Source organism: Garra rufa, chromosome 20 (assembly GCF_049309525.1).
Source record: "Garra rufa chromosome 20, GarRuf1.0, whole genome shotgun sequence".
Taxonomy (NCBI): domain Eukaryota; kingdom Metazoa; phylum Chordata; class Actinopteri; order Cypriniformes; family Cyprinidae; genus Garra; species Garra rufa.
The window spans coordinates 5834285-5846894 of record NC_133380.1 but is presented as its reverse complement, the minus strand read 5'-3'; the positions used below and the strand labels follow the sequence as shown (position 1 = coordinate 5846894).

Genomic DNA, 12610 nt, shown 5'->3' with positions numbered 1-12610 from the left:
AGGTTCTTTATGGAACCATTTGGACCAAAAAGGTTCTTCTATGGCATCGTGAAGCACCTTTATTTTTGAGTGTAATTTAGCTTTATGTACTCTGGGTTGCATTTACTTTCATTTCAAGTATTTTTCTTCATGGTTTTTGAGGCCTGTCTGATTTCAAGGTTTTGGCAAGCTTTTCTCAAAGTTACGAACCCTAATGAATAATAGATTATTCATTCAAAGTTATCTGGTCTTCAATAATGTTCTAAAAAATATTAGTGCAACATTGTTATTTATTCATCATTTATGGAATGTTTTTCTTTAAATGTTACACTTTTCAGAATGTTCAGGGAACATTCAAAAGTAACATTCCCATAATGTCTACAAAATTATAAAATAGAATGTTCTCGTAACACTTATCTATAAAACGGTTAGTTCCATTCCTCAATTCTGATTGGTCAGCAGCTGTGTCGTATTCATGATACGGCACTGCTATGACCGCTTCACTCAACGGTTTTGTGTATCATTGAACCCCCTTAGCAACCACCCTTAGCAACGTAAACACAGCTGCAGCAGTTAGGGACTACTTTTTACAGCGGAAGGCAGTTAATGATTTTACTTGATGAAAACGTACAACTTAATATATATAAATTAATATATTTTTTTATATTTTAATATTTTTATTGTGTGGTAACCGTTTTATAAAAGCAATAAGGTACTTGAGGCCGTGCTGTATCATGAATAAATCACGGCTGAAGGGGTTGCATTTTCTCAAAAATTTTTGAGAATGGGGGCACATCAACTTGTCCATGTTGTACAAGTTGCAGATACATTTGCACCAAAATACAAGTTTGATTGGACACACAGCTTTTGACATCAACAATATTACATAATAATTTAGCATCATTATATGCCTAGTTGCATTTGCATTTATCTTTGTTTTCACTGTCTGCAACAAATACGTGACCAGACTGAAATCCATTGTAAACGTGCAGAAACATTGGGATGAGATCTCATTATCTCACATCCACATGGGCATCTGGATAAGACTGAATCAGAAGTATATTATATATAATATACAACAGCTGTTATCTATCCCTGCACAGATCATAATAAAGAGATATCACCCATATTTATCTGGCTTGCAGACAATATGGGCTCCATCTCAACAGCCCGGTAAATATAATGTAGCTGTAAAACATCACAGTGTTTGCTGTGCGTGCTTTCTTATCAGCAATGGAGCCACCTTAATGTCTATCTCAGCGTCTGTGTGGATTCACCAGGCCGTGGGCCCTTATTTTCTTCATTCTGTGCATTAAATGTCTCTCTTTGCACTTCTCACTGAGCTTCTTTAGCCTTGTATGGTCGTGTCTGTCTGTTCAAATAATTCTTGACTCTACGGACTGTGGACTCTCATGCGTGTCAGCAGCCTGTTCTGGTTTTGTTTGCTGGGATGTCTGTCTCAAAGCCACATTTTTAAATACATGATGGTTTTATATTTAATATTTAAAATGCATAAGTTTAAAAACCTTTTTAGCTCTGAAATAAATTATAATAAAAATAAATTAATACAATTATTAGAAATAAACATTCACCATGTTTTTAGGAATAAATTGTTGTATAATGTTGTATAAAATCAGGCAAATGATACATGAACACAACCCTCTGTACAAACCTTCAGAATATAAAGTTTGATGAGGCTAAATGAAAAAATTATAGTAGAGGATGTGAACTGAAATTGCAAAAATATATGATGAAACATAGTTTGGCACATTTTCATATATTATTATTTCATATATTCTCTTTAAATTGATCAAAAGTGATAATAAAAACATTTATAATGTTTAAAAAAAATCTATTTCAGATAAATGCTGTTCTTCTGAACTTTCTATTAATCAAAGAAACCTGAAAAAATTCTACTCAACTGTTTTCAACAACAATAATAATAATAAATGTTTAACAGAAACTTAAAATATTAGAATGATTTCTGAAGAATCATGTGACTGGAGTAATGATGCCAAAAATTCAGCTTTGAAATCACAGGAATACATTACAATTTAAAATATATTCAAATAGACAACAGCTATTTTAAATAGCAAAAATATTTCACAATTTTTGCTATACTTCGGATCAAATAAATGCAGGCTTGGTGAGCCGAACATTAACTCTTGTGCGTTCAAAAAAAAAGTTACACATAGGTGCAAAATGGACAAAAAAGGCAAAGGCCAAAATGTCATAAAAATATGATTTATTTATATATTTTTTTCCACTTTCACTGATGTCAATTTTTAACCAGCATCTAATCCATACATACCAAACATTCATTAATTTTCAGAATTGTAACCCTTTAAATGCTGGTTTGTTTGCATAATGCCACAGGTGTTTTTTTTTTTATTTATAATAGTAGTAATTTCCATATAATAAATGCTGAGCTAAAATGCTTTCTTTGCCTTGCCTTGCATTTATATTTTTATGTAGTGTATATGCCAAATTTGAAAAAATGGCACAATCTAGTAAAAAATGGTAAAAATGTAAAACATAAAGCCTTGCTGATAGAATGAATGCCTATTAGCAAATATCGCATCATTTTATAGTCAAATGGCCCTGGGTTAAAAAATTGCAGTTTTAATGGGTTTCAATGTGGACATGTTTGTCCTTAAGATCCTGAGTGTGAGGGTAAAATTGATTTTTTGAAGGAAACAATGGTGAAATATTAAAATTTCAATAAAAATAAACACCTGAGCCAAAATGTGTGCAGTTGGCATTAACTCAGGCACACTTATAACAAAAAACAAAACTCAAATGTTTTTTTCCACATTCACTGATGTCCATTTTTTAACCAAACATTCATTAATTTTCAGAATTGTAACCCTTTAAATGCTGGTTTGTGTGCATAATGCCACAGGTGTTTTTTTTTTTTTTATGAAAAAATGAAAAATAGTAGTAATTTCCATATAATAAATGCTGAGCAGAATTTTTTTCTGTTTTTATTAGATTCCTGGCTGTGTCAGTGAAGAACAAAAAAACATTAATTTTGAGGCATTTATATTTTTATGTAGTGTATATGCCAAATTTGAAAAATGGCACAATCTAGTAAAAAATGGTAAAAATGTAAAATTTAAAGCCTTGCTGATAGAATGAATGCCTATTAGCAAATACTGCATCATTTTATAGTCAAATGGCCCTGGGTTAAAAAATTGCAGTTTTAATGGGTTTCAATGTGGACATTTTTGTCCTGAGTGTGAAAATTAAAATTTCAATAAAAATAAACACCTGAGCCAAAATGTTTTGCAGTTGGCATTAACACAGGCACACGTATTACAAAAAACAAAACTGAAATGGACAAAAATATTAAAAACCAAAATCTTACTGTTCAAAAACTTTTGACTGGTAGTGTACATATAAAACATGTGGAGTAAGCAAATACACAACACATAGAGGATAATAGTCCAGAGAGAGCAGTGTGTGCGCACTGTGTCTTTAAATCTCGTCTGGAAGGGGCGGGGCTTGCGTGTCCTCGGACTGCAGTGAAGCATTTAAAGCACCGCGCATACAGAAGACCCGTTTGTTAACGAACCTCTCGAACGCTGTCATGAACGTCCTCTCGCATCCATAGAGCTAAACTGAAGCTTTTAAACGGGCCGAACGGGATCATTACGGCATTATGAACGTTTAACACTGGACACCTAGAATCTGTCAGGAGATTAAGGTGAGTTTTATTGCTTTTGACGCATTGTCTGTGTTTTTGGTCTGTCTGTATCTCTCTCTCTCTATGTGTGTGTGTGTGTGTGTGTGTGTGTGTGTGTGTGTGTGTGTGTGTGCGCGCGCTGATGACGACAGTGACGTGTGTAACGATATTATCAGATTCTGTGACAGGACATCCGATAAGGAGTGTGTATGTGTGTGTGTTTGTGTATGCGTGCGTGTGTGTTCAATTAGGGAAGCGTAGGCATAGTTCTAAAACAATTTAATTTCTTTCTATTTTGCTCATTTTTCTTATAATCATAAAATATTATGAACAATTATAATAATGATAATGGTGATTATGATGGTCAGCTGACAAGATACACGTGATATTGTCATAATATGTGACGTTGACATATGTTGCTTCATTTCGTGGAACATCAGACTTTTTTGCTTCAAGAAATGTACGAGGTGTGTTTCGTCAGGTGTGATAGAGTGTAAGTGACTCATCCCGCCAGTTTGCGGAAGCGGACAGGTAGATCGGGTATGGTTGCTTGGAAACCGCGGCGGAGGTGACAAGAGCGGGGTGTGAACGCGCGCGACTGTCTCTCCTTCATACCTTCTCACAATGTCATATCAGTGGTTTGTCAAGACGAAGATATTTCGTCATTTGAGGCCATGTACAATGACTTACACTTTACTTCTAGACCTCTTTTTGAAATATTTTTGTCAGTATGAGCTGACCTAATGATTGGCTTAAAATTGTTGCACAAACTGTTTGTATTGTGAATATGCGCACATTATGTGCACTAGAAACACTTTTGAAGAGCCCTGTGTTCATATGCAGTATTTCAAGTATTTCCAATAGATCTATTGCATGCTTGTGTGCCAAACAATTTCATCTTAGCATAATTTTAACAATTAAGCACAATTGTAATCCAATTCTTATTACTGAAATGGTGACATAATAAAATAATGACACCATTGTCTTATTAGAGTTTATAAAGAACTTGAATTTGCCTCATATTTAATGGATTCTATTACTATCCTGCTGCTTTGAATCTATAAAGCGCTATAAAATGGTGACTTGTCAGTGCAAAAACATATTCTTTTTACTGTATATTTACTGTAATGCACGATGATCATGAACGTAATCTCAGTTTTAATTAATAAAAAGCTGTTTTGGGATTTCTGAGACGTTCCTGGCAGGTTGTGCAAGATTCACTTATGTTTATCTTGCACAATGCAGCCAAATGTGCCATTTTGGTTCTGCAATCTGATTTAAATGTTAAAAAAGCATAGAATTAGTAAATAAGTAAATGCTCATATGTAAGTGTTTTATGCTAGAGCGAGCACATTTGCCATGCTTTGTTTACTTAATGTCTTTGCAACACATTGGCATTGTCTTCCCGAAGGCATTGAGAAATGTCTGTGGCGGACAGTAGGAAGTCTGTCCGTCTTGCACCTGTTGTGAGAGGAAGCGCTCGTCCCGTGGGGTTCTTTATCACAGATCAGGTTGCATTGTGTGCTCATAGTGACTGTATCCAAGGTCCAAAGCTTTCAGGATGCATAACTGCGTGCATTTATGAACCGGATAGAAATGCACGTCCTTGTTGAACCAACTGACCTGGTTTGATCACACACGCGTTTATGAAATGCGTATACATTGCTTGATTTTACTTTGGGATATTGATTAAATTGCAATATCCTGTCAATGCACCTGTTGCATGTAACACTAAGTTCTGCAGAAATGCATTGAACCTTGCTTATGCATCGTTTCTGTTGCTTGCAAAACAGCCCTGCAATAAAATGTTCTATAAAATGCTAATTGCAGTTTAATAGGGTGCATGAGTTGTTTGTATCTCTGGAAGTTCGTCATAATGTTGGCAAACTGATAGCTCATGAGCGTGATATGTGTTTGTAAGCTAAAACCAGGATGAACCTTGCCTCCAGGTCCATCACTCTTCACGTTCTCAGGGGTGTAAAGCTGGTTTCTCAAAGAGAGCAAAGCATTTTACTAGATTCTACTCTAGAAGCAGCTGTTTTAGACCTTCTCTAGTGTTACACCAAATAGTAACGCTAGATGCAATTTCCTTTTACGCATAAGTTGTGTTCCCAAGGCTGGAAATTTGAGATTTAATTTGTAAACATCATTTGATATTAGATGCTTCCTCTGAGTTTATGCTTGCAGACCAGTTGCTTGCAGTATTTCACTGAATCGATTGCATGCTATTAGAGCATCCTAAAAGACAGGATTGAGTTTATATAAGTTTATATTGTTTTGTGTGTGTGACATCTAAGAGAGCATACGGTTTGGCTCTATCCTCAGGGCTTTTGGGGCATAAGTGTCTTTAGCGCTGTCAAACCGAGCGCTTGTCATGCCACAGGCTGTGAAGCTCAGCAGAATGTTGCTCAACGTTCTTTTCTGAAAGAGCGTGACTGGAGTCCCGTGCACATGGCTGACTGCATTGCAAAGCGAGGGGACACGAGAAGGAGGTGCACTAGATGGTGTGCTGATAGCCTAGGGCACACTGCTCCATAAACAACTAGACAATGTCTCAGTTCTTCCAAAGCAACACCAAAAGCATTGCAATGATCTCAGTTAGGTTTGCACACTCATATGGTCATAATAGAGGTAATGATCAAATTTCACTGCTCAAAGGTTGCTCGTTCATAAGTTAATGGAGCTCATGGTTGTATTTCTCTCAAGTATTAACTTTATCTTCTCCTAAAATTCATTGAAGAAATGAAAACAGACATGCAAAACACTGTATATGGTTTTCTAAAGTTGTTAGGCAAAGATTATTGGAATATTGGAAAGGTTTAAAAAAAAAAAAGTGTTTCTAATTTAAAATTTACTAGCAATTTTTGAGCGAAATTTGTTTGTTTGTCGATTTTTTTTTTTTTTTTCAGTGTACAGTACTTGATGCACAGTATAGAGTTATATATCAGTTTTGTGAGAAATTTGAGTTCATATTGATTGTCTTTTGATTTTAGATTTGAAGTCTAGATCTAGAATCGTGTAAGATTCCTATGGCATTTTTCTTCAGAGTCTCAATTTGCTCTACATTCAAGCTCATTTCTGTGAAATAATAGAAATATCTCATTTGCGTTTTTTTCCTATGGGTTTGTATCATGGGCTCAGTGTAAGATCTTTTCTGAAAGTTCAGACAAGATGCGAGATGTGTGAAATTAATAAGAGAGAATTTGAGAAGCAGGAGACTTGAGTATTTGTTCTTCATGTAATCTTATTGCTGTGTTTAAAAATCACTTGAGACATTACAGAGATTCATGCTCTTGTCCTCTCATGGCTGTGTTTCAGGTACAGGCCAGCAGCTGCCAGCTTGGCGGGAGGAGCATTTCCTGGCCTGAATGCGAACCGACTGCAGCTGGAGCATGTCCACTGCAGGCTTGACTGCCCAGGAGATCTGTTTACCCGCACAAAGCCTATTCCTGCGGGGCAGCCATTGGCATAGCATGGCCGGAGCTAAGCCCTCTTGGAAATACCATGATCTACACAAGTGAGTGCAGCACCGAAAGCACAAATGCGTTTTTCACGTGTTGAATGTGGATTAGTTTTACAAGACCCTCGACATGCTCTGCATGACTGAACAGAAAAACAGGAAATAGTCTGTGGGCAACGTAGTTCATGTGATGTTAATGAACCTTGGATTTGTTTATCAATCTGATTTCCTTTCCTGTTCTTCATCTACAGCTTATACTTCACCATTGATTCTTCTATGGATTATAACCTTCAGTCCCGGCAACAGGTGCTGCCATCATTCGCAGAAGCAGAGAGTAAGTAACATTACAACATAAATCTCATCATTGTAAAACGTTTTCTCAAATTTACTCACCCTCATTTCATTCCAAACCTGTTTGGAAAGAATTTTGAAGCATCTTTCTTTACATTTTATGACAATTCAGATGGACAAAAGCACTAAAAACTGTTCAGAAACTGACTATACAGCATGCATTATATTCAGAGGAGCTGTTGTATGTCTTCAGATGGCTAATTTGGTGAAATATAGTGATACTTTAATGGTGTGTTTGTTGGAGATTGACGGAAGTGGTCTGTCTCAAAAAAACTGAAAAATGATCCTTTGCGTGCACAGAAAAAAATGCATATGGGTTTGCAATGACTTGAGGGAGTAAATAATGGTGTTTAACAATTCTCTAAATTCATGTACTAGATAATAGAGAAACCTACGAAAACAATGTTGTTTTTGGATCAATCAAAAGTGTAAAAGTGCATCAAAGTGTACAGTATGTTGCTCAAATAGAACAAGGTGCTAGCAACAGGGAATGTACAAATCTTGAATGCTAGTCGCTTTGGTTAAATGTGTCTGCAAAATGTAAAAAAATATAATGCAAATAGTGTTTCATTCTGTTGGAGAAATTGGCAATGACAATTAGGTTTCATAATGTGCATAAAAGTACCACTTGAAAACCACTGTATTCTCATTATCTGCCATACCATCTTGTTCACACAGAACACCGGACTCATCATCAATCTCCAAACAGCCCAGGAGGCCAGCCCTTGCCCCCCAAAAAGCCCAGACCTTCCCAGCTCACCTTGCACACGGACCCCTTCACGTCAAGCCCTGCCGAAGACGACCAAGTGGTTCCCTGCTTTCAACGTCTAACGGTATCCGACCGCATCAGTCCTCCCCAGACGCCCAGCCGAGTCACCAAACCCCTTCCTCCAATTCCTGGCTCAGCGGAGCTTTCTCCGGATCATGTTATGGACAGTGAAGTAGAGTTCTTCAACGGAGATGACAGTCGCTGCCTAGTTTCCGAACCTTGCTCCAAACCCTCTGCGTTTCGCTATGGAATGCCCAGTCGGAGGAGTTTCAGGGGCTGTGGACAGATTAACTACGCTTACTTTGAAGGTCCAACATCCCAGGAGAGGCCGCAGCCGCAGAAGTCGAGGCAGGAGCGGGAAACCCAGCAGAGGGAACAGGAGCTCCGTGACCAGCAACAACAACAACAACAACAGCAGCAGCAGCAGCAGCAGCAAAACTGTCTCCGGCAGCAGGAACGGACACAGAGGAAGCTGCGGCGCTCCCATTCCGGCCCAGCCGGCTGCTTTAACAAACCCACCTCCTTTCGGCTATCCAGTCACCACCGGAACACGCAAGGCTTGGACAAACCGGAAGTTCCTCCCAGAGTTCCAATTCCCCCACGACCAATCAAAACAGGAGACTACCGCCGCTGGTCAGCCGAAGTCTCATCGGGAGGCAACAGCGACGATGACCGACCTCCGAAAGTACCTCCCAGAGAACCTTTATCCGGCGGTAGTTCCCGCACCCCGAGCCCAAAGAGCCTTCCAGTGTACCTCAACGGGATCATGCCCCCAACGCAGAGCTTTGCCCCGGACCCTAAATACGTCGCGAGCCGCGGCCTGCAGCGACAGAATAGTGAAGGCTCCCCGTGCATTCTGCCCGTCATGGAAAACGGCAGGAAAGCAAGCACCACGCACTACTTCCTTTTGCCACAACGTCCGTCGTACCTGGACAAACATGAGAAGTATTTCACGGACAGCACAGCGAGTCGAAGCACGGACGCTTCGGATTCGAGTTCGGACTGGGACTATCAAAGCAAAAGGAAAACGACGCACCAAATAGACTTGGTATGAGATAACCGGTGCACTTTTGTCTGACTTTTCCGCTGCTCCGTCGGAGCTTTGCTCTAGCGCTCCGAGCGAGTTACGTATGAATTGCAGTTACTGGGATTTCTCGCATTTTGCTCTCGACAGTTCTCTTAGAGCGAGCTCGGAACGGATTTCGATGTTTTTGTTTTTTATTTCATTGCTATGTGAAATGTAAGTGTTGAAATGATAACATGGTGCAGTTGCTTGGTATTAGCTGGTCTGGTACCTCCATACTTCAGTGTTGTAAATTTTCGTAGTCTCATTTTATATTGCATCGAAGGTTATTTTTATGTCTCGGAACATGTAGTTGAGCACGTTCGTCTGATCATAGGGACATAGGGTCAGTAAATGCTTCTTTACGTTTGTGTCGTCTACCATATATGAAGTATAAACGGCCCGGACTTTTCCGCGGCCGGAATTTTAAGTGAAGGGTATTCCATCTTTCTATGTGCAAGCACGAAATCTGACAAACGCACACTGCTTTGCAGACTAACGCTCTCAGCTTTTGTCAGGACTCTCTTTTGTATGCTTTTGTTCATGTGGCCTGTCTGTACAACTTGTAGTCTTGATTGTGTGTTACATAGGAACAGGCTAAGTATTGCTTTTCTGTTCTAAGTTGTGTGAGTGCGAGTGATACGAGAGCTGAATGTGTTACATTTGCCTAGTTTTGGCACTGCTTTTAAGCTTTTCTAAGCTGCTTAAAACGGCAGCTGAAACGTTGCCCTCTGAATGAACGGAGCATTTCCGATCCCTGGCTTTTCGCTGAGGTATAGTGTGTTCTTTTGTTGCACAAAAAGCAATACTTGTAAAACCTGTGAATGAGTTTCTCTCCTCTTTTAAAGTGCTGTCTCCACGTGAAGCTGTGAGCCATTGTCTGCGATAGGATTTTCTCGAGTACTACCTCCCATTATAGTTCTGCTTCTTCTTAAATACCCAACTACGGATTACAAAGACTCAACAAATACAATCTCCTTTGACGCACGCAGGTCCGTACGAGGAAACGGTTGCCCCTGATCTATATTTCACTATGTTTTGCCCATTCGAAACAGTCAGTCATTAACACTTCCTCAATGAAAACGCATCTCCGACCGATTTTTAAGAGCTACGCGGAGTTAAAGTCCATGTGTGGCGAGTTTGGCCGAGCTCACGCATACTGATCTTCCTGTTACTGTACGTGCATTCCTGTTAGACGTGATTACAGTGGGTGTGGGCACTAGAGACTTTGGCTGCTGGCAGCTGGTGAATGAGATGTTTTATTATTCTATATTGTTTCCAGAACCATCGTGATAACTAAATGTAGCAAGTGCCATGCAATTTAAAAGGGAGGAAAGTAAGACTATAAAAACATGCTGTTTGGAAGCTCTGAGGTCAAGTACAACTTTCCACCTCACATAGGGATTTGAGTTCATTTGATGCCATGTCTTTGTTTTTTTTGTTTGTTTTTTTACCCTTTATTTTACCAGTTTTATGTTTACATTATACCTTGTTATTTTCCTTTATCAGTCTTACCTTAAAAAAATGAAGGCAAGTTCAAGAAGAAATAGACATCTCTGCTGTGTTGTGTGTATGTGTGTGTATATATAAAAAATATATATAAAGCAAAGTGCACTGAGAAAACAGTATGTTGTGATGTGTAAAAGTATTTAACATTGTCTCTTACCCAAACTGAATAGTTTTTAGTGTATTGTATCCTGTAAAGTCATAAAAATAAATACTTATTTATGAATCAAGTTTGTCTTTATCTGATATTCTGTTGTATTTCGATCTCTGAAGTATGTCGTATCTCTGTGAAACGCGGAGATATAGCTGTTTTGCCTGTTTTATCACATCCACGCCCCTGTGCTCTGCCTCATTACTATTGGCCTGGCTCCAGACGGGAGGAAGGTGAACTGTACTATTGCACTTTAAAACCGATCTTGGATCAGTACTGTGGTTGCCTTTACCGAGATGATGGGTTGGTTTGAAGGGATGCGTGTCTCGGGGCGGTTTTACACGGCACCATCTAGCAAACTTGAGAATTACTCACATAGACCGGTATTTTCTGCCTTGCTGATCGGGGAAAATGCTGTTTCTCTGGTCTTTTTTTTTGCGTAAAAGCCTTGGATGAAATGATAAGCAGCTGAAATGAGCAAACTACATGTCCATGTCCAAAATGGATCATTTCAACACTAAACAATATATAGAAGCCAAACTAAGCCATAATCTCATCTTTTTTTGCCCAGTTGCCTTAGATGAAATAATAAGCAGCTGAAATGAAACCAGTGAGTACTAAATAGTGTATAGAAACTTAAATTAACCATAAGCAGGACCAACTAATGTCATGTAGTCTGTCATTCTAGCTAATTGAAATGACTTCTTTTTCCTGTACTTTTTCATGTTAATGTGATCAACCAATTCTGCTTGACAAATTTGGCTCACATTACAGGAAAGTCAGCTGCAATTGATCTGTTTCTGTTTTATTTTTATATTTTTAGTAATTTTATGTAAAAAGGTAGTTTAATCCAATGTATAGTTCAAATAGCTCAAAGTTGTACTTATTTTAGTACCTTAGTCATTTTACATGTATTTGTTTCAGTTTTCATTCAGGTTTGTCATCTAATATTTATAGTTTATTTCAGGTTTATTTCAAGCGATCTCTTAGGATATGCTGTCAGGAAATCCTGTCTAAGTTTTAAATTAAATTTGAAATAATAATTTCTTCTTAGAACTCTAATTTGATCTGGTGTCATTTATTGAAAATGCCCTAAAAATAATGACACAGGAAAGTCATTTCAAAGATATTTTAAGTTGATTCACCTCACCTGCGGAGTGGAAATGACTCTTTGCAAACCAGTAATTCAACTCTTAAAGAAAGATAAACTTCCTGATTAATCACAGCCTGATCAAAAGCAGACAAAAGGGAGGAACTAGAGATGGTTGAACCACATACATTAAGGTCAAAAAAAAAAAGAAACCGCATTTAGATGGCTCTGACTTGGATCTATTATCTGTCAATCCTACAAAAACATTCATTCACTTACTCAAACACAAACACGCATTACTTGGCTACTTAAATGAGGACATACCATGGACTTCTGTTGTTTTTATATAAAGCTATTTATAATTACTACAGACTAACCCAAACCCACACCCTAACCTGCCCCTTAGACATTTTTTAAAACATATTTACTTAAACAAGTGCATTTGAAATGTGGAAAATCAAATTGTGAAAGAGTTCCTTCCTGCAATCTACAAATCTAAAGAGCCAAATGAGATTATGGTTTATATAAAGTAAGTTTATGATTGATTTGCATAATC

The 12610-nt window shown here is 38.1% G+C and overlaps 1 protein-coding gene across 1 annotated transcript; it reads left to right on the top strand.

Annotated features, from left to right (window-relative positions):
* Nucleotides 1-3547: 3547 nt before the first annotated feature.
* LOC141294187 (ERBB receptor feedback inhibitor 1-like) lies at nt 3548-9324 on the top strand. Its single transcript, XM_073826276.1, has 4 exons — nt 3548-3685; nt 6983-7181; nt 7376-7458; nt 8154-9324. Exons 2-4 carry the CDS (start codon nt 7033-7035, stop codon nt 9296-9298), a joined length of 1377 nt encoding a protein of 458 aa, XP_073682377.1. The 5' UTR covers nt 3548-3685; nt 6983-7032; the 3' UTR covers nt 9299-9324.
* The last annotated feature ends 3286 nt before the right edge of the window (nt 9325-12610 follow it).

What these genes read in the sequence shown, in the direction of transcription:
- LOC141294187 (XM_073826276.1), top strand. Translation starts at nt 7,033, where the DNA reads ATGCGAACCGACTGCAGCTGGAGCATGTCCACTGCAGGCTTGACTGCC. An exon ending in AAATACCATGATCTACACAA is followed by an intron (nt 7,182 to 7,375) that starts GTGAGTGCAGCA and finishes CTTCATCTACAG; the next exon opens with CTTATACTTCACCATTGATT. An exon ending in ATCATTCGCAGAAGCAGAGA is followed by an intron (nt 7,459 to 8,153) that starts GTAAGTAACATT and finishes TTGTTCACACAG; the next exon opens with AACACCGGACTCATCATCAA.